The sequence below is a fragment of the Silurus aristotelis genome (assembly GCF_946808225.1).
Source record: "Silurus aristotelis genome assembly, chromosome: 24".
Taxonomy (NCBI): Eukaryota; Metazoa; Chordata; class Actinopteri; order Siluriformes; family Siluridae; genus Silurus; species Silurus aristotelis.
The window spans coordinates 15,945,737-15,972,195 of record NC_139597.1 but is presented as its reverse complement, the minus strand read 5'-3'; the positions used below and the strand labels follow the sequence as shown (position 1 = coordinate 15,972,195).

At 38.2% G+C, this 26,459-nt stretch overlaps 1 protein-coding gene and 2 long non-coding RNA genes across 3 annotated transcripts in view; 1 reads left to right on the top strand and 2 right to left on the bottom strand.

The window, feature by feature from the left end:
- LOC310719250 overlaps positions 1–6,049 on the bottom strand; it is a 139,916-nt gene extending 133,867 nt beyond the window's left edge. The window contains exon 1 of the long non-coding RNA XR_014531417.1: positions 4,302–6,049. This is a non-coding gene — a long non-coding RNA (uncharacterized lncRNA). The remainder of the gene's footprint in view (positions 1–4,301) is intronic.
- Positions 548–20,395, top strand: ube2h (ubiquitin-conjugating enzyme E2H). Its single transcript, XM_083528669.1, has 7 exons — positions 548–812; positions 6,057–6,133; positions 6,591–6,665; positions 6,767–6,806; positions 11,958–12,010; positions 13,552–13,680; positions 18,043–20,395. Exons 1-7 carry the CDS (start codon positions 760–762, stop codon positions 18,165–18,167), a joined length of 552 nt encoding a protein of 183 aa, XP_083384795.1. The 5' UTR covers positions 548–759; the 3' UTR covers positions 18,168–20,395.
- LOC310719227 lies at positions 9,285–11,380 on the bottom strand. The gene is made up of 2 exons (XR_014531392.1): positions 10,767–11,380; positions 9,285–9,901 (listed from the first exon to the last, which is right to left on the bottom strand). It is a non-coding gene; the product is annotated as an uncharacterized lncRNA (long non-coding RNA).
- Positions 20,396–26,459: the final 6,064 nt, after the last annotated feature.

Below are 26,459 nucleotides of genomic sequence, written 5' to 3'. Positions count from 1 at the left end.
ATTTAATCAGTGCACATTTCAACAACCATGGAACTGTAATGAATGGACATTCGGTGCCAAGATGAGGATGAGTTCCCTTTTGAGTCTGGTTCCTCTCAAAGTTTCTTCCTCATGTCATCTCAGGGGTTTTTTCCTTGCCACAGTCGCATATGGCTTGCTCATTTGGGAAAATGTTCAAATGAAAAAACTTATACATTCTTTTATAACCACTTTATCTCTGTAAAGCTGCTTTGAAACACTGTTCAGTGTTAAAAGCGCGATAAAAATAAAAATGAACTGAACATTTTGATTCAAATGGCCTTCCATAATTTCGAGTGACGTTATGGATTTCAGTAACTAATCCAGAAGTAAACGCTTTGTTTTGTACTATTGTAATTGTTCTTAAATAAAATGTGTTGTGGCTGATAATACAGGAATCTGAATGTGGAACTTTGTTATTTTCTAGCATTAAACTGAAAGAGTGCAGCGGTGCCCAAGACTCCGAAAACAAGAACTCTTTCGCCGTCTCTTAACTATGACGTCATATTCGTCGGCGGGGGGAGGGGGTAAAGGGGGGTACAGAACTGTTCACAACAAAGCGGAGCGGAGAGCGGAGGACTGACTGGCGGAGAAAACGCTGCGGGAGACAGTCACAAGTTCATTCGTAGCCGAGCGGATTTTTTTTAATGTAAATGTACAATAATATAAAGTTTAGTTAGAGTCCGAGCGATCTTGCAATCCGATTAAGAAGACACTGGCATTCCACACAGAGCTGTAAACATGTCGTCTCCAAGTCCGGGTAAAAGGAGAATGGATACCGACGTGGTGAAACTGTATCCTTCATAACACGGACAAAAACCGCACAGAACTACGTGCATTACATCTTATTTTCTATTAACAGCTTTATAAAAAGAAAGTCCACTGAAGTTACAATGAGAAATAACCACATTCCGAATAATTAATATCGTTCCTACGTGTAAATTGAACCCAAACAGACGGAGGAGCAGCTGTAAGCCCGCTGTATCCGGAGCCCGTGTTTATGAACAGGATTTACATTCCGCTTTGTACACATCAGTCCTCCAGTATTCTTTATCTTCTACTGTGTACCAGTGTATAATAATCAATGTTGTCATTTACAGCACAACTCTTTGTATGGTGTTTATTTGACAGGTTTGACGGGTTTGGTTTGTGACATGTCAGCTGCTGTATAGCCTGCTAGCTAGTTACGTACTTCCCGTCCCGCAGTCTCAGTTAGCTTCATGCTCAGAGTTCAGGAGAAAAACATCGACACAAAAATATCAAACAGAATAAAACACTGCACGGATAGTAAACGTCTGTGTGATGTTCATATGTGTGGATTTGAAAGCCTCCTGAGCTGTGTCCTGCTAGCGGAATAAAGTTTAGCTAGCATGAGCATGTTAACTGAAGTTGATGCTAACTGAGGCCTGTGGGTTTATTCGGGGAAATGATTCCATATAGTTTTTGTTTTTCTGAATAACCACGCACAGCTGATACATTAATTACATTTTACTGAATAAGACCATGTTTTCGGACAGGACCGCTGTTTCAGAGATGTGTTTTAGGGGGTTTTGGGGGAAAGGCGTCGATTAGAGGAACCGAGATCCGTAGTTTGGTGTGTTTTGTGTCTGCGCGATGAAACTCCAGCTCCGAGGTGTATATGATCTGGGTCAAATGATTAATTTTATTTATATTATTAATATTATTTAAATAAACCACGACGAGGGATTTAATGTGTCCGGATTTCGTGTGTTGACGTACTCGACTATAATGGAAGTGTTTGAAAGATTGTCTCATACACGAAACGTTTATTTATAGAAAAGTAATAATAATAGCAACACGTGAGCAGATCTTGGAGTCAGCGTGTGTTGCAGTGGTGTTTGGACAGACTGCCACCATGTTCCTCTGATCTGCAGTAAACACCAGCAGCAGTAATGTGTGTTGATGTTCAAGGCTGAAAACAAGCAGACGCCTTGTGTTTTCGTGTGAGGCACAGGGGCAGCGCGCTCGCTGATTGGACCGTCTGTTACTATCCGGAAACAGGAGGGGGCGGGGCTTAGAGCTCAGAATGTGTAGATCAGGACTGAGGTGAAGGGATGACTGTAGGTAAGGGCTGAGGTGAAGGGATGAGTGTAGATTTTTGCCGAGGTGAAGGGATGAGTGTAGATTGTTGCCGAGGTCATTGTATGAGTGTAGATTGTTGCCGAGGTCATTGTATGAGTGTAGATTGTTGCCGAGGTCAATGTATGAGTGTAGATTGTTGCCGAGGTCAATGTATGAGTGTAGATTGTTGCCGAGGTCAATGTATGAGTGTAGATTGTTGCCGAGGTCAATGTATGAGTGTAGATTGTTGCCGAGGTCATTGTATTAGTGTAGATTGTTGCCGAGGTGAATGTACGAGTGTAGATTGTTGCCGAGGTGAATGTACGAGTGTAGATTGTTGCCGAGGTGAATGTACGAGTGTAGATTGTTGCCGAGGTGTCTGTACGAGTGTAGATTGTTGCCGAGGTGACTGTACGAGTGTAGATTGCTGCCGAGGTGACTGTACGAGTGTAGATTGCTGCCGAGGTGACTGTACGAGTGTAGATTGCTGCCGAGGTGACTGTACGAGTGTAGATTGTTGCCGAGGTGACTGTACGAGTGTAGATTGCTGCCGAGGTGAATGTACGAGTGTAGATTGCTGCCGAGGTGAATGTACGAGTGTAGATTGCTGCCGAGGTGACTGTACGAGTGTAGATTGCTGCCGAGGTGACTGTACGAGTGTAGATTGCTGCCGAGGTGACTGTACGAGTGTAGATTGCTGCCGAGGTGACTGTACGAGTGTAGATTGCTGCCGAGGTGACTGTACGAGTGTAGATTGTTGCCGAGGTGAATGTATGGCTTGAATTTGAGTAAGTACTTGGAATAGCATAAAAATTTTGCCACATCTAAGGAAAAAAAAAATCAGTATGTGCATCTGGTATTTTTTACACTAAATAAATTGAGCTAAATAAAATAACTAACCTAAAACTGTGGCTGAAATAGTTTGTGACCTATTATGAACTGTCTAGGGTAATCTGACCGCAAGCTTTTCTCACCTGGTGTTTATGTTTCCTAGACAAAACTCCACCTTGACCCCCTTGTGATCGCCCTTGTGGTCAGTCAGACGGTTGCCAATTCTGCCATAATGACCCAGAATCTCTTGAAATCTAAACCCCAAAATATGCTGGACTAAACAAAAACTTGACAGCTATTAATGTTTACAGATGCCTGGCATTTCTGAATTTGTTGGGTGATCAGGTTAGTTGGTTATTAAAAACTTAAGGTTTGAGTATGCACACAAGCATAGCGGGGGGAAAAATCAGTCCCTCACAAACGGCTCTAATGAACCTGACTCCAGTACAGGAAGCGTCAGTGCAAGTATATAGCTAGATATCAACTGTTTGATATTTTGGAACATATCTGGAGCATATCTAGCGGACATGTATTTCAGGATTTTGTTTGAAGTCTGCATTCAAATTCCGAATCTGCTCCATTAAAAACCAATAAACTTTTAAATAGTTATTGTGAACTTAGATATAATAAGCATATGTAATCTGATCTCCTTTGATGGAAATTAAGATCGTCTGATTAAGGTCTTTTTCTTTCACCTTCACTGCCTGAAGTGTAGCGGGTATGGCATTAGTCTTGATCTTACGTCCTAATCAATATCCACACAACATTCTCTTGTTTTTTTAAAACAGTTTAATAATTATTTCTCGAAGTTGATCGTGGTGGATTTTGCTCATACCAATAACTAGGTTCGATCGTAACCAATTAATGAAAAATTTGATTTTAATATCGATACTGGATAAAAATAAACACTCCATGTAAAATAGTACTGAACTTAATTACAAATTAAACGATTTAAGTAAATGTAATTTCAATGCTCTGGTTTTTGTGAACACATTTTAAAAATGGCCATTTTGAGCATGACTGGATTTATGTGAAATGGTAACGCTTTAAAGTAAGAATCTATTTGTAACGTTAACGGTAGTTAATAAATGTTCGAATTATTGTTGTTTTGTTTGTTAATGTTAATTGTTAAAATTACTTTCTTTTAACTTTAGTTAATGCACTTTTAGAGGTCGACCGTTATGGGTTTTTCTCTGGACGATGCCGATATTTAAAAATCAGGGCAGCCAATGGCAGATGTATGATGCCGAATTTTTTGGCCGATTTGTTTGCCTGATTTTCTTTTTTACTTTCCTTCATTTTATAAAATCTTAATAGTTAATTAATAAGATGTGATCTCAGAACATTGCTTAAACTAAACATCAGCGAACCTTTCCAAACAGTGCACTTGTTAGCAGATTTTGGTTCCCATGCCGACCTGCAGCCTAAACTACAGCTGGGTCAACTTTCTCTCCAAATGTTATTCTCATTCTCTCTCCAAAAGTAGCATCGTATGAAATATATAAGGCAAGATTAAGCGTGAATGATAAGAACTTAAAGCCCGGGACACACCAAGCTGACGCTCAGCTGTCAGGGAATATCGCATTGTTTTCTCTGGTCGGACTGCACCAGCTGTTTCTGTATGTTGAAGCAGCGGTGGAGAAAGAGAACAACGAGAAAGAGAACCTCGGAACATGCTTGTTGTCATTCTTGCTCTTGAAGACATGATTGAAAACAAGCTACACGAATCCAGTTAGTAATGATCCAGCACAGACGCAACCCAGAAAAACTATTGGTATGGATTTTTGCCGATAGTTCTAGCAATATACGGTCAGCCTCTAATTGTCCATACTTACTGGCATGTAGAAATCATTAAAAATCACAGAGTACTGAGTACGTGTAGTATATTACTAGATAATTATCTAAGTGACTATTTTTTAAAAAGTTGTGCATCATTAAAATTTTTTCCTCAATCAGTTTAAATTTCCAGAACACAACATTTCTGCAGAACATATCTCTGATAGAGTTTGTGCTTCGCAGTTCCTTTAGCAGCTTACATGCTAACAAAAATTAGGTCCACAATTTAAAACGCACAGCATGTCTGTGTCGTCCGCTGTATTTGAGTCGATTTAGGTTCAGTTCACTTTCATTGCAAGCAAAACACAGTGAAGTTCGACTGAAAATCACAGAGAGAACTCAGTGAGAGAACTTGAGATGGTCCCAGGCTGGTTGTTTCGGTTGCTGTGTACCACAAAGAAGAGAACATTTCATTATGGTATGCTCCAAATCAAATAAATTGTACAGTAGAAATCCATTAGCTCACTTATTGAGTTCCAGTGTTTTGTCCAGTAATATAAAGTAATCATGTGTGGCGAGTTAAATGGATTTCGGCGCAGTAGGGGAAGTGAAGAAGTGAATGAATCCTGGGGCAGTGAAACAGTGTCACTGTGACATGCATATCAAATGAACGTTTGTTTTTTAACAGCCACTTGTGGGTAGGGTTTTCTCTCTGTTTATTTGATGAGAAAAGAGATAAAAACCTTGGTGACTGCTATATTAGTAGACTAGCTGTTGTCTGAACTGCAAAAAGACAAACTCTTAGCCTGACACCTGATCTGCCTGCACAATAAGAGAGATACACCCTTCTCTTCTTCTAATAGGTTTTCTCTGAGCATGTTAAACTGGGATATTTGTCACAAACAAATAGAAAAATGACAGTTTATATTCTTTTTCATAACACAAGGGATTTCTCCGAGTAGTGTAGGGTGACTTTGACTCCCAGCTTGTGCAGTGGGTAGGAGATTGCAGATGTAGGGTTAAACAACCCAGATTCTTACTGCTTGTGCCATTGTAGAAAATGCCTGAATTTAACAAAACCAACAACGGTGTGTGTGTTTTTTTGGGCTGGTTTATAGGCTGGTGTACACTATATTTGTTTATTTTCACTGTCTTCAGAACACTAAAAGCAAGTATTAAGCCTTACAGTGAAAAAAATTGAAAGGGTATTTTGGAATAATCTAAAAATATTCTCGCTATGATTGTTTATTGTATGGTTATGCAGAAGCAGTAAAACAAAATTTGGACCACTCTGACTTTTCTCACTTTAGCTGACTTGGATCTGTATTGACCTTAACCTGCTTTTTCAGCATTGAAAGTAAACATGAAGTCACAATTCTGAGTGGACTTAATGAATTTGTAGTGAAGTTTTATGGACCACAAGGAAGTAAGTGTGTGTTTCTCCCTACATAAAATAGACATTGATTTTGTCTTTAATTTGTTGAATGACAACATTTTTAGTGTTGAAACTGGAATTGGACGTGTTACGTTCTGGCTCTCCCTTTTGCTATTGATAATCTTCTGGAATCAGTGAATATTATGGGTTAAGTGTTCAATTTAGTTAAATACAATGTATGTATATGAACTGATCTAATACTGTTTTGTACTGATTTAAAAGTATAGAAGGGAAACTCTACACTCTGTTCAGTGCGTCAATGATTAGACATCACTTGGAAGCAAATGGAAACATTTTTCAAATGTTTATTTTTTGGTGTTTTATCTGCTTTTAGGTTGGAAATTTATGAAACTGTGTTTAAATGCAGCATAACTTTTCTAGCAAATTTTTACGTATTATTAATAATTATTTCATTGTATTAATTACACCCACACACAACTTATTGCAGCACCGTATGAGGGAGGTGTATGGAAGGTGCGAGTAGATCTTCCAGACAAATACCCCTTCAAATCACCATCTATAGGTACTGTTTGTTCTCTGTAATGTTTTTATTAATGACTTAAAACAACTGAACATAAATTGTATAAGTGTGCTCTTTTGTGTGTGTTTTTTTTTTTTTTGCAGGATTCATGAATAAGATCTTTCATCCAAACATTGATGAAGCGTAAGTGGACAGTTTCTTGTAAAATAATTGAGAAGTGTGTTGAAAAATGTTAGAATATTGTAATGGTGAATTTGTCTGTTCAGAAACACGTGTATTGGGACAACAAAATATTCATCCAGGATTTAATAGGTGGGATATGTGTCTCATGGGCTGAGGAAAGGCAGTGTAGTTTAACATGGAGGTGTAATATGGTGTGATGCTCACACATCTCTTTGGCATGTGTTCATTACGTTCATTCTTCAACTTTATTACCATATTCAGAAATATTATAGTAGTGGTCATTAAGGGGTATATAGTCAAGGGCAGGTGTGATTGGTCAAATTTGAAAGTCATTATCAGAAGTTTCTGCCAACATATTCCAGTATAATATAAATATTGAGGAGACAGAAGGAGTTGAGCTGAACAAGCTTCATGTCTGTAAATGTAGAGTTGTGTAAAGCCTGTTAGCTGTCACTTGAATTTTGGCTACTATTAACCATGTAGTGCAGATCAACACATTTTATTATTGCATGATTGTCTGCATTACATTTTCCCTTTACTGTTATAAATAGAAAATTAGGCTACAATACATTTTTACACAGTAAATTCTGGGCAGTATTTGGCATCAGTATATTTGGTAAATAACATCCAGTCTAGTTAATAACGGTTTGATTAATCTTTTAGCCATCTTTTTTCATGCTTACATTGCCTCTTTTCTGCCCAAGTGACTGTGAAGGAAAGAGCATCATTTTTTGTACAAATTGTTCTTAAGTAATTATGCTTAATTTTGTTCAAATCTTATAGCATGGGTATATCTTTAAATCACACTTGATAAGTTCAAAAAAAAAGTCAAACATATACGCTTTTCCTGATATTAATTAATTAATTAATAAGCGTTTTCATTGAAAAAGTGACTGTTGGTTTTCATTTAAAAGTATTTTTAAATCTTTGTTGTGCTTAAGCATGGACTTAATTACGCAGCTAAATTATTCACTAATCAGGATGTAATTTGTATTTTTTATTTGTAAATAAGCAAACAATACAAAAACTTGTCAGTTCATGTTAGTGTCTGAAATCGTATTTGCTGCATAAATGTTTTTGCTGACAGGAGAGAATTGTTCTTGAATTTACAAAAAGTAAAGTTTTTTTTTTTTCTTTTCATTTTAATAATACTCATTGTTTGAATATGCTAAAGATATACTGAAGGAGTGTGAATAGATTATAGCAGGAAAGAAATGTGGTTTGACATGAAGTAAAATACCATGAAATAGTGAGATTTGGGTATAAGCTTTTTTGGGTCAGAAGGTAATATATGCAGTTTGGTTGGAGTTTGGATGTAAAATTTGGGGATGGAAGTGTAATAAGACTTGGATTTGCATTTTCTTAATGTGACACACCATGTGTGCAATTTGAAAGTAATTAAGAATAAAACAATTATTCAAAAACTGAATAAATAACAAAAAAAAAAATACATGTATTATGCAAGGAGAAAGAAAGAATAAGTACCTGCTTTTTATCCATATCAGCTGAAGTCCCTAAATGCATTTACTTTTCCTGACAGTAGATGGTGCAGTTTGCTTGTGGTTGTGGAAAGAACGAAAATGCACAGATTGCATTTCTATTGTAATATACGTGCTCATAATACTGAAGCTCAGATACCTGTAAGTATTCAGCAGGCAGGACTTTTCTGAAATCTCCATCTAGGCTTCAGTGACAGCTACATTTTTAGTGCCGCAACAACGTATTGACAAAATCAGTGAAATGTAATCAGAACTTGCTTTGACCATGAATTCCATTATCACTTTAACATATGTTGCTGTGTTATGAAGCACTTTGTGATATTATGGCTTCATTAACATTAAATCTAATAGAAAATATCAGGTCATGTTACACCAGAGTAAACAGCATGACCAAAGTCCACCACACCACAATACTCCTACACTACACTAGACTACACCACATTCCAGTGTACAGCTGTGGCCAAAAGTTTAAAGAATAACACAAATATACATTTTCACTAATTCTGCTGTCTCCGTTTTTATGACTGGCATTTGCATTTACTCCAGAATGTTGCAATTAATTGCAAAATCCCCCCAAAAAACCTTATCACTTGTTTCAGCAACAAAAGCAACAGTTGTCATTGTGACAGTGATTCTCCCATTAGCACAGGTGAGTGTTGATGAGGACAAGGCTGGACATCACTCTGTTATGCTGATTGAGTTAGAATAACAGACTGGAAGCATTCAAATGGTGGTGCTTAAAATAATTGTTTTTACCCTCTTAATCATGGTTACCTGCAAGGAAACGTGCAGTCATCATTGCTTTGCACAAAAAGGATTCACAGGCTGTTAGTAAGATTGCACATAAATCTACCATTTTTTGGATCATCAAGAACTTCAAAGAGCGAGGTTCAGTTGTTGTGAAGAAGGCTTCAGGGTACCCAAGAAAGTCCATTATGTGGCAGGACACTCTCCTAAAGTTAATCAGCTGGGGTTACTCAGGAATGGCAGCTGGATGGTGTGAGTGCATCTGCACAGTCAGAGACTTTTGAAGAATGGCCAGGTGTAAAGAAGGGTACAAACTGATATTCTGCAAAAGGTACAGAGATTAGACTGCTGAGGACTGGGGTAAAGTTATTTTCTCTGACAAATCCCCTTTCTGACTGTTTTGGGCAACAGGAAAAAGCTTCGCTCGCAGAACTAAACATCAAAATTTTGGGTCCATGGCCAGAAATTCCCCAGACCTGAATTTCTCTGTGGTTAATCCTCAAGGGGCGGGGGGTCAAACAGAAACCCACAAATTCTGATAAACTCATTGAAAAGCATTGATTATGCATAAATGAGTTGCCATCAGTCAGGTTGTGTCCCAGAAGTTGATTGGCAGCATGTCAGGGTGAAAAAGCATAAACTTTGACACTCATGAAATGCTTGCAGTTGTTCTTCAGTATACCATAGTAACATCTGATAAAAAGATCTAAAAACACTGAAGCAGCAGACTTTGTGAAAATGTATATTTGTGTTATTCTCAAAACCTTTGGCCATGGATGTACTACTCCAACACTAAACCGCACTTTAGCATACTTACACTACACTACAATTAAACGCACTACAGATACACTAAAGCACACTACATTACACTACACACCACAACAGTACACTACACACCACTACCGCACACTACAGTACACTACACACCACCACTGTACACATTACACTACACACCACTACTGCACACTACAGTACACTACACACCACTACAGTACACTACACAACACCACTGCACACTACAGTACACTACACACCACCACTGCACACTACAGTACACTACACACCACTACCGCACACTACAGTACACTACACACCACCACTGTACACATTACACTACACACCACTACTGCGCACTACAGTACACTACACACCACTACAGTACACTACACAACACCACTGCACACTACAGTACACTACACACCACCACTGCACACTACAGTACACTACACACCACCACTGCGCACTACAGTACACTACACACCACCACTGCGCGCTACAGTACACTACACACCACCACTGCGCGCTACAGTACACTACACACCACCACTGCGCACTACAGTACACTACACACCACCACTGCCCTCTACAGTACACTACACACCACCACTGCGCACTACAGTACACTACACACCACCACTGCGCGCTACAGTACACTACACACCACCACTGCGCACTACAGTACACTACACACCACCACTGCCCACTACAGTACACTACACACCACCACTGCGCACTACAGTACACTACACACCACCACTGCGCACTACAGTACACTACACACCACCACTGCGCACTACAGTACACTACACACCACCACTGCGCACTACAGTACACTACACACCACCACTGCGCACTACAGTACACTACACACCACCACTGCGCACTACAGTACACTACACACCACCACTGCCCACTACAGTACACTACACACCACTATTGCGCACTACATTACACTACACACCACTACTGCGCACTACAGTACACTACACACCACTATTGCGCACTACAGTACACTACACACCACTATTGCGCACTACAGTACACTACACACCACTACTGCGCTCTACAGTACACTACACACCACTACTGCGCACTACAGTACACTATGCAACACTATTCTTTCTTTCGGCTTCTCCCATTAGGGGTCGCCACAGCGGATCATGTTTGATTTGGCACGTTTTTAAGCTGGATGCCCTTCCTAACGCAGCCCTCCCCACACTGCATTAAACTACCCTACACTGCAATGTACTTCAGCTACATTACATTACTTCTCATTACATCACATTATATTATAACTACAACTACAACAAACTAGACATCCTACACTACACCTACCTTGTCCTGTCCTATACTGTTCTATCCATACACTACATACAAAGCTGCTGTATCCTACACAATACATACAGTGCACAATACATTACATCTATATTATATTACCACTGCACTACATTTACATTACTGTCTGATCTGATCCTATCCTACAGTACACTACCCTCAGTACCTACTCACCCTGTCCTTTCTTACATTACTACCCTGTTTTATACAACATATGCCACCATTCACCATCAACCCATAGGAAGAAAAATAATTTTACCACCACAGTGTTTCACAGGATATCAATTTTTACCTTTATTTTGAATTTGTCAGGTTAGATGTGCAGAAAAAAAGATGTTGAGAATGCGGTCTCTCTGCATGGTCTGTGTGTCTCATGTGGTTGACATGAGTACTTTATAATTGCCTCATTGTGCAACAGATTGTGATAAATAATCAGTATTTGACTTGGTATTTAATTCATTTTAATAAAGAATTCTGCAGTACTGTTAGCTGATTATAAAATAATAACCAATAGATTATCAGATAATCATCAGTTTCAGATCTACAAATTATAAAATTATTTTGGTAAATGCATCTATTAACTTTTTTCTGTGCTTGACTTAGACATACAGATATTACAGTACTGGTATTACGTCCATGGGCACACGTATTTTCCAAATAATGTCTATTTTATGCAGCTACGCTATTTTCTGTGGTGTTATAATATTTTAGGGCAAAACAGTTGTTTTATCCAGCTCATGTAAGGAAAATGATTGGTGTAGTACAGTAGAACTGTTTGTCTTCATTGCAGATCTGGGACAGTGTGCTTAGATGTGATCAATCAGACATGGACTGCTCTTTATGGTATGTTTAAATCTTAATCTGGAATAAAAAAAAAAAATGTAAAAAAAAAAGGAAAATGCAGTGGAACCCGGTTATGTCGATGTCCTAGGGGGTCGCCAAAAAGCATCGAGATAACCGATGATCGAGATAAACGAAAATCAATATGGCAGGAATATATTAACGTGCTTGAAATTTCTTTATGTACATGATGTGCGTTAATAAATGAGACTGTGCACGTGTTTTTGAAAGTTTTTTTACACAACAGCGTTGCCGCGATTTGTTTGATGAAGACATGCTATAAAAATACATACAGTACATGTTTGTTAACTGTCAGGAATCCACCTGCCACGCCCCCTTCGGCCCCCTTCGGCAGGTGTTTTCTCGGCCGCTTTCTCTGAAGCTCCCGGCTTTAATCGCGCACATATGGTGCTCGTTTATCATCATCACCAGCTCCTATTTAAACTTCCACACTCTCACTGTCCGTTATTGTTGGTATATGTTGGTTCACGGCGGTCGTTGTTATCGCGCATGCGTATCCCGGTACGTGTCTTCCCACCGGCACTCTCTCACCGGCTGCTCTTTTCTTCCCAAAGCGCATCGCGGATTCCCCCCCGATCCTGCCCGTGTTCATTCTATGATTTTGCTCATCCCACGTTCTCCCGTGTGCTGTTCAGCGCCGCGCTTCTACTTTCGCCTCCCGTTCATCGCATAACATTTAACAACAAAGGCATATGTGCACTAACTAACAGCAGAGATTCACCAGTATACAATACAACACCTGTAGCAGCTGTAAGACTTGATTTTTCCGCCACTTTCGCGAGTTCTTCTGCGGCTGCACAGTGCCGATCGAGATAACCGACGTTAAATGGCAAATTTTTCCCCCTTTGTGCTCGAGATATTAGGGTTCGGCATAACCGATAAAAAAAAAAATGCTTAGACAAAGCGAGAAATTGGCGGTTCCACTTCAAAAACGTCGACTTAATAGGGTTGTCGAGTTAACCGAGGTCGAGATAAGTGGGTTCCACTGTATATTGTTTTTATTTAATAAAAAAAAAAAGATTAAAAGATTCCTGTGTGACAGTATTCCTGATATTTACATCTAGATGTGTAACAGCTTAGAATATTACATTTATGGTGGCAGACCACCCAATCTTTAGGTGAGCAAAAGTATTGGAACAGACTAAAGGAACTCTTCATATTTGGATGCATTTCTAGCTTTTAATAACTGCATCAAACCAGTGACTCAATGGACTAAACAAATTATTTATTCTCAGTGTTTCATATCAAAATTAAACTTTCCACTCATTTATGTAATCAATCACACATTTGTGATGTGTGTGGTCTGCTTTGCCACATTGGTTTATTTATTAGTCTATTAACACTGATATTAGGGTGGTCTTCAGTTTTTCTTAGAACTGGAAAATTCCATTACATTCAACAACATTGTAAAAAAAAAAAATTACATAGATGGCAGCCATTAATTGTAGGGAATTTAAAGAAGTATTATATTTAAATAATTAACTCCCCCTAACTTTTTGTCTGTTCTATTTTAACCCCTACAGATCTCACCAATATATTTGAGTCATTTTTGCCACAGCTCCTTTCATACCCCAACCCCATTGACCCCCTGAATGGAGATGCTGCAGCCATGTACTTACACCGGCCAGAAGAGTACAAGCAGAAAATTAAGGGTGAGCCACAGTGTGAAAGAGGACTTACCACTATTTCATTATCCCACAGTTTTACACCTTTAGTCAATATTCATAGCCTTTCAGTATATAAATTGCATGCAATAAACAAATTAGCACAGAAGTTTTAATTTTTAAGTGTTCGATTCACCAGTTCACCAGCTAAAATGATGGCAGGATAATTTTCGTTTTCATCCATTTTGTTAATTTTTAATGGTGGATTAAATAAATGTAAATATGTTGTGGAAAAGAACCAGTCTATTAGGAAATATTGCATTCTAGTATACAGTGTATCCAGAAAGTAAACTCGGAGCTTCACATTTTCCACATTGTTAGACTTATTCCAAAATCGATTAAATTCATTATTTTCCTCAAAATTCTATGAACAATACCCCATTATGACAACTGGAAAGAAGTTTGTTTTAAATCTTTGCAAATTTATTAAAAATAAAAACCACAAAAAATCACACGTACATAAATATTCACAGCTTTTGCCATGAAACTCTAAATTGACCTCAGGTGCATCCTGTTTCCACTGATCACCCTTGAGATGTTTCTACAACTTGAGTCCACCTGTGGTAATTCAGTTGATATGGACATGATTTGGAAAGGCACACACCTGTGTATATGAGGTCCCACAGTTACAGTGCATGTCAGAGCACAAACCAAGCCATAAAGTCCAAAGAATTGTTTATGACCTGCAAGATAGGATTGTACTGACGTACAGATCTGAAGAAGTATACAGAAGAATTTCTGCAGCATTGAAGGTTCCAATGAGAAAAGTGGCCTCCATCAATTTAAGAAGTTTGGAACCACCAGGACTCATCCTAGAGCGGAGGAAAAATAGGGGTTTAGTCTGGGAGGTGACTAAGAACCCGATTTTCTCAATAAAAGAGCTCCAGCGTTTCTTCTTCCAGAAGAACAAGCATACAGTGAGAAAAATAAGTATTTGAACACCCTGCTATTTTGCAAGTTCTCCCACTTAGAAATCATGGAGGGGTCTGAAATTGTCATCGTAGATGCATGTCCACTGTGAGAGACATAATCTAAAAAAAAAAATCCAGAAATCACAATATATGATTTTTAAACTATTTATTTGTATGATACAGCTGCAAATAAGTATTTGAACACCTGTCTATCAGCTAGAATTCTGACCCTCAAAGACCTGTTAGTCTGCCTTTAAAATGTCCACCTTCACTACATTTATTATCCTAAATTAGATGCACCTGTTTAAGGTCGTTAGCTGCATAAAGACACCTGTCCACCCCATACAATCAGTAAGAATCCAACTACTAACATGGCCAAGACCAAAGAGCTGTCCAAAGACACTAGAGGCAAAATTGTTCACCTCCACAAGGCTGGAAAGAGCTACGGGGTAATTGCCAAGCAGCTTGGTGAAAAAAGGTCCACTGTTGGAGCAATCATTAGAAAATGGAAGAAGCTAAAGATGACTGTCAATCTCCCTCGGACTGGGGCTCCATGCAAGACCACCTTTGGAGGGAGCTCAAACTCCGTGTTTCTCAGCGACAGGCCAGAAACCTGACTGATCTAGAGAAGATCTGTGTGGAGGAGTGGGCCAAAATCCCTCCTGCAGTGTGTGCAAACCTGGTGAAAAACTACAGGAAACGTTTGACCTCTGTAATTGCAAACAAAGGCTACTGTACCAAATATTAACATTGACTTTCTCAGGTGTTCAAATACTTATTTGCAGCTGTATCATACAAATAAATAGTAAAAAAAATCATACATTGTGATTTCTGGATTTTTTTTTTTTTTAGATTATGTCTTTCACAGTGGACATGCACCTACGATGACAATTTCAGACCCCTCCATGATTTCTAAGTGGGAGAACTTGCAAAATAGCAGGGTGTTCAAATACTTATTTTCCTCACTGTATCTGCAGCACTCCACCAGTCCTGTATAGCCACTTCTCAGTAAAAGACACATGACAGCCCACCTGGAGTTTACCAAAGGCACATGAAGGACTTTCAGACCATGAGAAAAATTGAACTCTTTGGCCTGAATGCCAGGCGTCATGTCTGGAGGAAACCAGGCACCGCTCATCAGTAAAGCATGGTGGTGGCAGCATCATGCTATGGGGATGTTTTTCAGCTGCAGGAACTGGGAGACTAGTCAGGATTAAGGAAAAGATGAATGCAGCAATGTACAGAGACATCCCTGATGAAAACCTGTTCCAGAGTGCTCTGTACCTCAGACTGGAATGACAGTTCTTCTCCCGACAGGACAGTGACCCAAAGCACACAGCCAAGATTACAAAGGAGTGGCTACGGGACTACTCTGTGAATGTCCTCAAGTGGCCCAGACTTGAACCCGATTGAACATCTCTGGAGAGATATGTAAATGGCTGTGCACCGACGCTCCCCATTCAACATGATGAAGCTTAAGAGGTTCTGCAAAGAAGAATGGGAGAAACTGCCCAAAAATAGGTGCCAAGCTTGTAGCATCAAACTCAAAAAGACTTGAGGCTGTAATTGGTGCCAAAGGTACAAATTATTGAGCAAAGGCTGTGAATAGAATAGTGTGTGTGTGTGTGTGTGTGTGTGTGTGTGTGTGTGTGTGTGTGTGTGTGTGTGTGTGATTTTATTTTATTTTATTTTATTTTTTCCAGTTTTTTATTTTTAATAAATTTGTAAAGATTTCAAACAAACTTTTTTCAGTTTGTCATTATGTGGTATTGTTTGCAAAACTTTGAGGAAAATAAACATGATTCTACCATCAGGTATTTAGGGTTAAATACTTTCACAAACATGTACTGTAAGATGAGTTGAAATTGAGAGAAATGGTGGAAGCCTTTGCAGTTTTCAGCCATTAAGCAAAGTTTAATATTTGGGGAAATGAAACACATGGCAGAAGCAATCTTTGCCTGGTCAAACACAGATCTCATAGCACAACAATACGAGATCCGTATCCTGGTGTGGTCCTTTCACTCTCTTTTCTGGATGTGCACCAGTGAATGATTACAGTCTGCAGGTTGCTCTTGGTCTCATTACAACCTTTCAAAATCATGTTGGGTTTAAAGTAGAGCTGCAGCTATTGATTATTTTAGTAATTGCATATTCTACATCGATTAATCTAATAATCTGATAAGAAGTACCTTTTCCTTATTAAAGAGCAAAACAGACCAAAGTTATTTGTTATTGGTACATTTAAATAAGTTACTTGTTTCCTTGAATAATTAACATTTTATTGCTGAAACTGCACACAAGAATATCTGTGAAAACTAAACCCATTTAATTACAATATTACATCAAAATGCAAATACGAATATTTACATAAAAATATATAATATAAAAATAAATGTTAGACTACTCTAAAACAAACAAGTAAATGCACTGTATGTTGTTTTCTTTGTTTTCGTTTGAAATGATCCAAAACTTTGGCAAGTTCCTGTCGTTTTTTTTTTTTTTTGCCTGAATCTTATGGAAACCTATTTACTCCTCATAAAAAAAAAAGTTTGGCTAATTCAGATTTTTTTTCTCGCAATTGCGAATTTATTTCTCTTAAACATCCAAATTTTCTGGTGCATCCACCGGGAACCATGTTGTCGGCTTAAAGTTTGAAGCTGTTGGTGTATGAACGAGGCTCCTCTGCTTCATGTGTCCTGTTCCGTCTCCTCCAGAGCTGATTGTTAGACAGAGTTCTCTTCAGAGGTCGGAGGCTCAGTTTGATACCACGCGATTCTATTTTAATTGTAGCCCATTTCATTTTTAATGTGTACATTTTTCTTGCACTACAAAAGGGGTGACGCTGCCCAATGCCGTCAGAATTGCGAGAAATAAAATCCAGAAAAGGAGAAAAAATTAGGCAAACTTTTTTTTTTTATGTGGTGGATATGGGCTTCCATATGAATCTTCTCCTCACCCCTCGCTGTTTTCTCCCCGTTCCTCAATTTTTTTTTAATTCTGCGGCATCTTCTGTGTTTACCTGCCAGTGTTTAGTGGGTGGTGCGTCAGTAATAATGGCCCACGGGGAAACACAATTCTCTGTGTGTAGGTAAATGGACTAAACGAAGTATCGATGAAAATAATTTACCTCAATGATGTTTTTGTTCTCGGGTTACTTGAGGATTGTTTCAGCTCTAGTTTAGGGCTGAGGGTATAGGTAACCTGACGAGCTCATCTTTTCTCTCATCTTTCAGGTTATGTATGTTTTAGTGCACGTGTTCTCTGTAATTTTTAAGGCTCTGGAGCGTGACCTCTGCTGGCACTGATCTGACTCGAAACCAGCCCAGAGGGATTAGATAGTGATGCACTGCTCTGACCCACAGCACTCTCACACAGCATCAGTTTCTTTAATCTTATCAACTTGCTGCTTGTTTTAATGTCTTTCTCTCCTTTCATACAGAATACATTCAAAAATATGCAACAGAGGAGGCTTTGAAGGAGCAGGAGGAGGGTGCGGGTGACTCTTCATCAGAAAGCTCTATGTCAGATTTCTCAGAAGATGAGGCACAGGATATGGAGTTGTAGTGAACATGCACCTCTTCTTTATTCCAGAGACTATAATTTCCTAAACATGAGACGCAAACTATAAAACTCATATTTAAACAAGACAATTTTTATATTATGATTATTATTATTATTATTATTATTATTATTATTATTATTATTATTATTATTAAAATCTGGATTTTTATGGCTATACCATTGATAAGGATTACCCTCTGTATGTGACATCCCCGCCTTTAAACCGTACACACACACACACACACACACACACACACACACACACACACACACACACACACACACACACACACACACACACACACACACACATCGTCACCCTAACAGCAGATTTACAGTCCTCTACACTGCTGTATGTATATTCCACTCACTTTGCAGTGTCTGCATGGGTTATAGAAAGGAGTCGAATTGTTGTTGTTGGAGGACATTAGGACATAACAATGTTTAGCTAATATCCGAACAATACTTGTAGGATCAGTGGGAAAGAAGTACCATAGCCTACATGATACATGATAAAATATTTATTGTTTAGCAGCACAATCTCTGACACTGAGCACAACAAGTAGTTAGAATGTTGCCTTTGTGCTGGTTCACTAATTGGACATCCTAAATGTACTAATATATATATATATATATGCGCGCAACGCCATTCGTTTATTCAGTCTGCATTAAGAGACCGGACTAGAAATATGTTGTCTATACAGGTGTGAGGGGGTGAATTTATCCATCTAAGACAACTTTAAATAATCACCAAACAGTAATTGAGATTACACTAAATTACAGTCCAATCGACAGAAACAAATTTTCAGTAGGTCAGTTTGGTTGGACGTGTTTGGTTGGATTATTATCATCTTTCTTTTAATTGTTTCTCAACTTGTTCTTTGTTTTTGTTCACTCCTGATTTTCAGTAATTAAAAAGAATTGGGATTAAAGAGACTCTTGCATTTTGAAGCGCTAGTTACAGTTTTATTTACATTTATTTTATTTCTCCATTTTGATTCTTTTTCTGTAATTGAAAAACAAAGATATGATGTTTGACTTGTCAGCTGTTGGGCAGCACTGTGCAGGCTGTTCAGGGGCAGTCAGACTGCTGTGCCCAGGAGGTTGAAGGAAGCTAGATTAGTAACTTTAACACTTCAGTATGCAGCCCTCATCATTTTATTGCCAAAAGTAAAATAAAGTGGTCTTTTCTTCTTTATTATTTGCTTGTTTCCTGTTTTGAAGGGTGTGCATGGACTGGCTTCTGAAAAACGGCTCGTCCTTCATTAGTTATGTTTATTTAATGAATAGAGCTGAACTGAAAAGCTGTAGTGTTTTCAGCTAATGTGTGCATTATGTTCTTTTATAACAAATTTCAGTAAGTCCTTTTTGACTACACTAAAAAATTATAATGTCTTTAGATACTAGGTTGCAGGATTTTCTTTTTACATCAGAGTTTGCAAGGGATCAGCTATGTTTTGGGTTCTGAAGAGTGATCAGAATTAAAATATGTCGAGAAACAGCTCTTAAATAAACACAATAATTGTAGCAGGTAAAGTTAGCACCTTTTTCCCCCTTGCCTTTAAATCCAAGGAGATTCTCAAATAATGTCTTGCTCTCTTTTTCTCTCCCTCTGACCCTCATTCACTCGTACATTCTGTATGACCTGATGTTAAACTGTTGTGCTGGATGTCACTGCTTTAGAAAAAGCAACAGAATGTAAAGGAAGGAAACCAGACACAAAAATCAGTCAAAGTGAAAATCACGTTATAAAACCATTAAACGTGTAGTAACCTGAAACAAAGGTTGAATGTGTAAAGTTCAATTTATTGTCCATCTTCATGTTTCAGTGTTCTGATAAAACCCAGAAATGTGATGAACACTGGCCATCCAAAATTGTAGTACTGATTCATAGACTTTGGTTTGTCCTGAAAATCACAAATGAGAGATTTGCCTTCTGGATGAGTGGAATTTGACCCCATCTGTGTAATAAATCATTTTTTGTTAGGTTTTATTATTATTATTATTATTATTTTATTTTATTTTTTAAACAAAAGGTTTATCTCTCTTTAATGCAGTATTGCATTACATGACATGATATTAGAACATGTTTATGGCAGAGCTAGAATATATATCTTTTGTTTTATTATTGACTTGGTATAGAGGTGATGTTTTGGTTCCGCATGGTCGGCTTCTAGGATTGCTTTTGTGTGTGTGTGTGTGTGTGTGTGTGTGTGTGTGTGTGTGTGTGTGTGTGTGTGTACAACACTGTACAAAAATGCCTCTGTTCTAATTTAGGCTCAGACACAGTTAACAGATGATAGGAGATTGTTTGCTTTTTTTGTAAGTTTGGAGAAGCCAGTAACCAGACATGTTTGTGTGCTTCCAATATTAGTCTGATTATGAATTACAACAAACCTTCAGTGATATTTCTATGATTATAATTTTTATTGTTGTATATTTCTGTCTAAACAATTATATGTGCAGGGCTACAGGAATCCACACACATTATTCTCGTACTATTAATTTGTTAGATGCATGTGCACAAACATCTTTATTTTTACAATGAAGAGCGAGAGAATGCTGTGGTCTGAGAGCAACTCGATTTCAGGACATTGAGCTAAAGTTTACAAACAACTCATCTGGCCCCCATATCAAATGTACTCCTCCCTCCATCATTATGGCCCAATTTCATTATTTTTTTTCAATTAGTTAGGTAATTTTTTAACTTGGATCTGAATTTTTGTTTATTTTCTGTTCAGGTCGACTAAAGTCCACTCATGCAGACGGGCACAATGTAGTTCTTCTTTTCATCCTCTTCTTACCTGTGAATGTCTGAGTCTGAATGTCTGACATAGAGCCCGATATTTCAGTTATAAATCTATTTCAACTCCCATATGCGTGATTTTTTTTTTTTTTCTTTTCAAATTCTGTGCACATGTTTTTTAGTTGAACCCGATTTCAACTTCGTCTCTACATCAATGTCAAATATTCTTTTCTGCCTGTTTTTATTGAATGCAATCAATGTATTAAAGTAATTCACAGCTTTTCATTTAATTTCTAACTTTTAATTAGATTTTTTTCTTAGCAGTGTCGAGTGGGCATGCCTGTCATAGAGTGTTCCCTATCTATAGAACGATAACGTCCTAAAGGCTGTGTACAATAAACTGTAATAACCTTTTTGTAATAAAATATTAAATACATCTTGCAGCCTTATGCTTTTCTAAATCTGAATGAAAAGGTGTGTGTGTGGTCGGGAGTAGCAGTGTGACAGGAACTCATTTGAACTTATAAGTAACACTTTAATTCCTTTACTGCAGGGAGGTGGGATCAGTCAGATGAGTGAGGATGAATTTGATTGTAGGAAACCTGTTCTATGTTTGTAGTAGTGATGCACTAGAGGTTTAACAGCAGCAATGATGCAGTAATACATTTTAAGATGATGTGTGTCTATAAATGTGTTTATAAATGCCAATTCTAGTAATGCAAATGATTTTCCATTGTTTGTTCACCTTTATTTTTAAAATGCGGAGATAATGACAGCGATGATGTTTTACTTGGTATTTAAAGTAGCTGCAGTTCATAATCACTATAGAATTTGGGTTTTTGAGATAAGTGTACACCCATGATGCTGTTTCACAGTGTACAAATTAAAAACCAAAATGTATTGAATATTTTATATAATCCAGTGCAGTGTATTTTGGGCAGGATTTGTGGGAGGAGTCTGCAATGTAGTGATGGTTCCTCTCAAGATTTCTTCCTCAAACCATCCAGGGGAGTTTTCCTCAGGAGCTTGCTCATCAATTTTAAAATTGAAATTGATAATCCAGCACAAAGCTCTGACACATCTGCTCACACACAGTACATTTTGCCCTACAGAAGGCGGGCGAAAACCCCCACAATGTCAGAGGCAGAAAAAATAGCAGCAGGTGTTTACTCAGAGGGCAGTGAGGACCTTGCGGGAGAAGGAGATCTAAGGATTTTAGATTTTAGAGCCTTGTTTAGATTTGGCTCTGGTTCTGCTGAAGTCATATCTAGAGTGATAAAAAGTGTTTTTTGTTAGTTTATTGTAGGAGAAATTCAAGGCAGATTGAAGAGAATACAGTTAAACTGGGTTTTTAACGGATTCAAAGTGAAACGTAAAAGCCTTCACTTCAGTGTCCTCATTTACTAGCAAGCTATCGGTATATCAAACTTTTTTTTTTTTACAGAAGAATTCCATGCAAAGGGCAAAATGTAAAGTGTAAAAGCTTCAAAACATTTTTAATAATACAAAAGAAATTTCAACTGAATAATTAATGTGATGGGATGTGAACACAAGAACAATTTTTTATTCATCAGTCAGTGTTACTGCTCTCTGGTGACCTCAACCTCCACATCCTACACTAGATTACATATTCAATTCGATTTAATTCATTTTTATTTGTATAGCGCTTTTAACAATGAACATTGACTCAAAGCAGCTTTACAGAGATAATGTGGTGATTAAAAGTAAATATGTTCTTTATAAGTAAGTTTGTCCCTGATGAGCAACTGTGGCAAGGAAAAACTCCCCGAGACGGCAAAAGGAAGAAACCTTGAGAGGAACCAGACTCGAGAGGGAACCCATCCTCATCTGGGTTGCACCGAATGTCCATTTATTACAGATAAATGATGTTGCAGGGTACAGTGATGATGATCAGAAGCAAACTGTATTCCTGAGTCAGTGTAGGAGACTGTTGACATTAACTACAGTCCAACTTCATCCTCAAAGCTCCATATATTAATGTTCTGAATGGCTAAAGTGCTTTTGGATTAGGAATTTTATTATGTACACCATATGGGCAAAAGTAAGTGCACCCATGACTATAATACTTGTTAGTTTTTTCCAACTTTTTCCACAAGATCCCACTAAAGAACACTGTATGTGTCTGTACATTGTGTCCCTAAGAGACCTGAACACTGTTATAGCAAGAGACCTCGACCTATTAAAATGAACCCCAGGCATCACTATCAAAATCAGTGTCTGATATCAATAATTCTCTTGTAACCTAATGAATGCAAATTCCCACGGCAATGCCTTCATATTTAGTGGAAAGCCTTTCCAGAAGAGTGGAGCTTGCCGTTTTCTCTGGAATGAGAGGACATGTAAATCAACTGTCCACATGCTCTTGGCCATATATAGTGTAGACTGAAGAATAGACCAGAAAAAGCTAAACAGGTCATCTTTATTACAGTGAAATGACAAATGCTCCTCTGGATTTCTTTCCTCCCTGTTTTCTCGTGCCTGTTCTCACCCAATTGTATCGGCATCCACTTGGTGAGAAACATATGTTCCAAAACATACACAATTCCAAACCCATCTACTCAAACCTGCTGCTCATGCTGCATAAAATGGCAACTCAGAGGAAAAAGCTATCAGTACTGAACCTGTGCTACTGATTAAAACATGGGCACAATACACAACTGGTGAATTTACATCATGCCATAAATCACCAAACTGTAAAGAACATCAATGCTGTTTCTCATGTTCTGAAAGTCTTTCAGGTGCCTTTTGGCCTCCAGGTGGGCTGTCAAGTCAAGAGGCTTTTATTGTCATTTCTACTATACATGGTGGTAAACAGTACACAGTAAAAACGAGACAACATTCATCCAGAACCCTGGTGCTACACTAAACAACATAGAGCTACAACACAAAGCTACATAAAGTGCATCGAGTGCAAACAGTGCAGACGAAAAACAGTACAGACAGACAGACAACACAAGGCAAAACACATAACCCAAGATAGCGCCGACCAGTAAACCTACTGCATACTCTGATTACACAGTACTGTGCAAAGAGAACTGTAAAAACTATAACTGAGAGTAAATATAAACAAACACAATGCAGTGCAAAAAACAGCATGTAAACAGTGTAATATGGTTAAGTACAGTATTGTTCAAAATAATAGCAGTACAATGTGACTAACCAGAATAATCCAGGTTTTTAGTATATTTTTTATTGCTACGTGACAAACAAGTTACCAGTAGGTGCAGTAGATTCTCAGAAAACAAACAAGACCCAGCATTCTTGATATGCACGCTCGTAAGGCTGTGCAATTGGGCAATTAGTTGAAAGGGGTGTGTTAAAAAAAATAGCAGTGTGGCATTCAATCACTGAGGTCATAAATTTTGTGAAAAAACAGGTGTGAATCAGGTGGCCCCTATTTAAGGATGAAGCCAGCACTTGTTGAACATGCATTTGAAAGCGTGAGGAAAATGGGTCGTTCAAGACATTGTTCAGAAGAACAGCGTACTTTGATTAAAAAGTTGATTGGAGAGGTGAAAACCTGTAAAGAGGTGCAAAAAATTATAGGCTGTTCAGCTAAAATGATCTCCAATGCCCTAAAATCGAGAGCAAAACCAGAGAGACGTGGAAGAAAACGGAAGACAACCATCAAAATGTATCGAAGAATAACCAGAATGGCAAAGGTTTAGCCAATGATCAGCTCCAGGATGATCAAAGACAGTCTGGAGTTACCTGTAAGTACTGTGAAAGTTAGAAGACGTCTGTGTGAAGCTAATCTATTTTCAACAATCCCCCTCAAAGTCCCTCTGTTAAAAAAAAAGGCATGTGCAGAAGAGGTTACAATTTGCCAAAGAACACATCAACTGGCCTAAAGAGAAATTGAGGAACATTTTGTGGACTGATGAGAGTAAAATTGTTCTTTTTGGGTCCAAGGGCCACAGACAGTTTGTGAGACGACCCCCAAACTCTGAATTCAAGCCACAGTACACAGTGAAGACAGTGAAGCATGGTGGTGCAAGCATCATGATATGGGCATGTTTCTCCTACTATGGTGTTGGGCCTATTTATCGCATACCAGGGATCATGGATCAGTTTGCATATGTCAAAATACTTGAAGAGGTCATGTTGCCTTATGCTGAAGAGGACATGCCCTTGAAATGGTTGTTTCAACAAGACAATGACCCCAACACACTAGAAAATGAGTAAAGTCTTGGTTCCAAACCAACAAAATTAATGTTATGGAGTGGCCAGCCCAATCCCCGGACCTTAATCCAATCAAGAACTTGTGGGGTGATATCAAAAATGCTGTTTCTGAAGCAAAACCAAGAAATGTAAATGAATTGTGGAATGTTGTTAAAGAATCATGGAATAAAGTAAAATAAAGCAGTTTTAAAAAACTGTGGTCATACAACTAAATATTAGTTTAGTGATTCACAGGATTGCTAAATCCTAGAAACAAAAATTTTGTACAAAATAGTTTTGAGTTTGTACAGTCAACGGCATACACTATTTTTTTTTAACACACCCCTTTCAACTAATTGCCCAATTGCACAGCCTTACGAGCGTGCATATCATGAATGCTGGGTCTTGTTTGTTTTCTGAGAATCTACTGCACCAACTGGTAACTTGTTTGCCACGTAGCAATAAAAAATATACTAAAAACCTGGATTATTCTGGTTAGTCACATTGTACTGCTATTATTTTGAACAATACTGTATAAATAATAATAAATACATGATGGTGGAATGGATTGAGATGATTAATGAGTGTGTGTTAAGTTCAGGTTGTACAGTTCAGTAACACACATTTGAGTGTGTGTGTGTGTGTGTGTGTGCGTGCGTGCGTGTGCGAGTTCCAGTTCAGTTCTGTGTACTGAAGAGTCTGATGGCTTGTGGGAAAAAGTCATGTGCCTTTTACTGAGGAGTGGCTTCCGTCTGGCCACTCTACTATACAGGACTGATTGATGGAGTGCTGCAGAGATGGTTTGTTTTTCTGGAAAGTTCTCCTCTCTTCACAGAGAAGGAGCTCTTTCAAAGTGACCAACAGGTTCTTGGTCACCACCCTGACTAAGGCCTAGGAAGAGTCCTGGTGGATCCAAACTACTTCCATTTATGGATGATGAAGGCCACTGTGCTCATTTGGACCTTCAATGCTGCAGTAAGTTTCTTGCTTAAATATTTAAAGCCTTCTCTAAAAAAAAGACAATGTCTGGATAGAAAACTGTATATAACTTTCAGCATTGATGATGCCTTTCCAGATGTCAAAGCTGCACATTCTATAGGCACTAAGCCTACACCATCAGAGATAAAGGCTTTTTTACAACTGGATCATTTAAAAAAGAATTAAAAATTTCAATTCATCTGAACACAGAAAAGTTTTCCAATCTGCCTCAGTCTATTTTTAATGAGCTTTGGCCCAGGAGATGGCCACATTTCTGGATCTTGTTCACAAATGTTCCTTCTGATTGAGTTTAAAGCTGCATTTGTAAATGACACAGCAAACTGTTTTTCACAGAAAGTAATTTTTGGAGTTGTTTCTAAACCCATGCA

Coding starts and splice junctions, on each gene's coding strand:
- ube2h (XM_083528669.1), top strand. CDS start 760: ATGTCGTCTCCAAGTCCGGGTAAAAGGAGAATGGATACCGACGTGGTG. Junction 6,666..6,766: donor CTTCAAATCACCATCTATAG/GTACTGTTTGTT, acceptor TTTTTTTTGCAG/GATTCATGAATAAGATCTTT. Junction 13,681..18,042: donor GTACAAGCAGAAAATTAAGG/GTGAGCCACAGT, acceptor CCTTTCATACAG/AATACATTCAAAAATATGCA.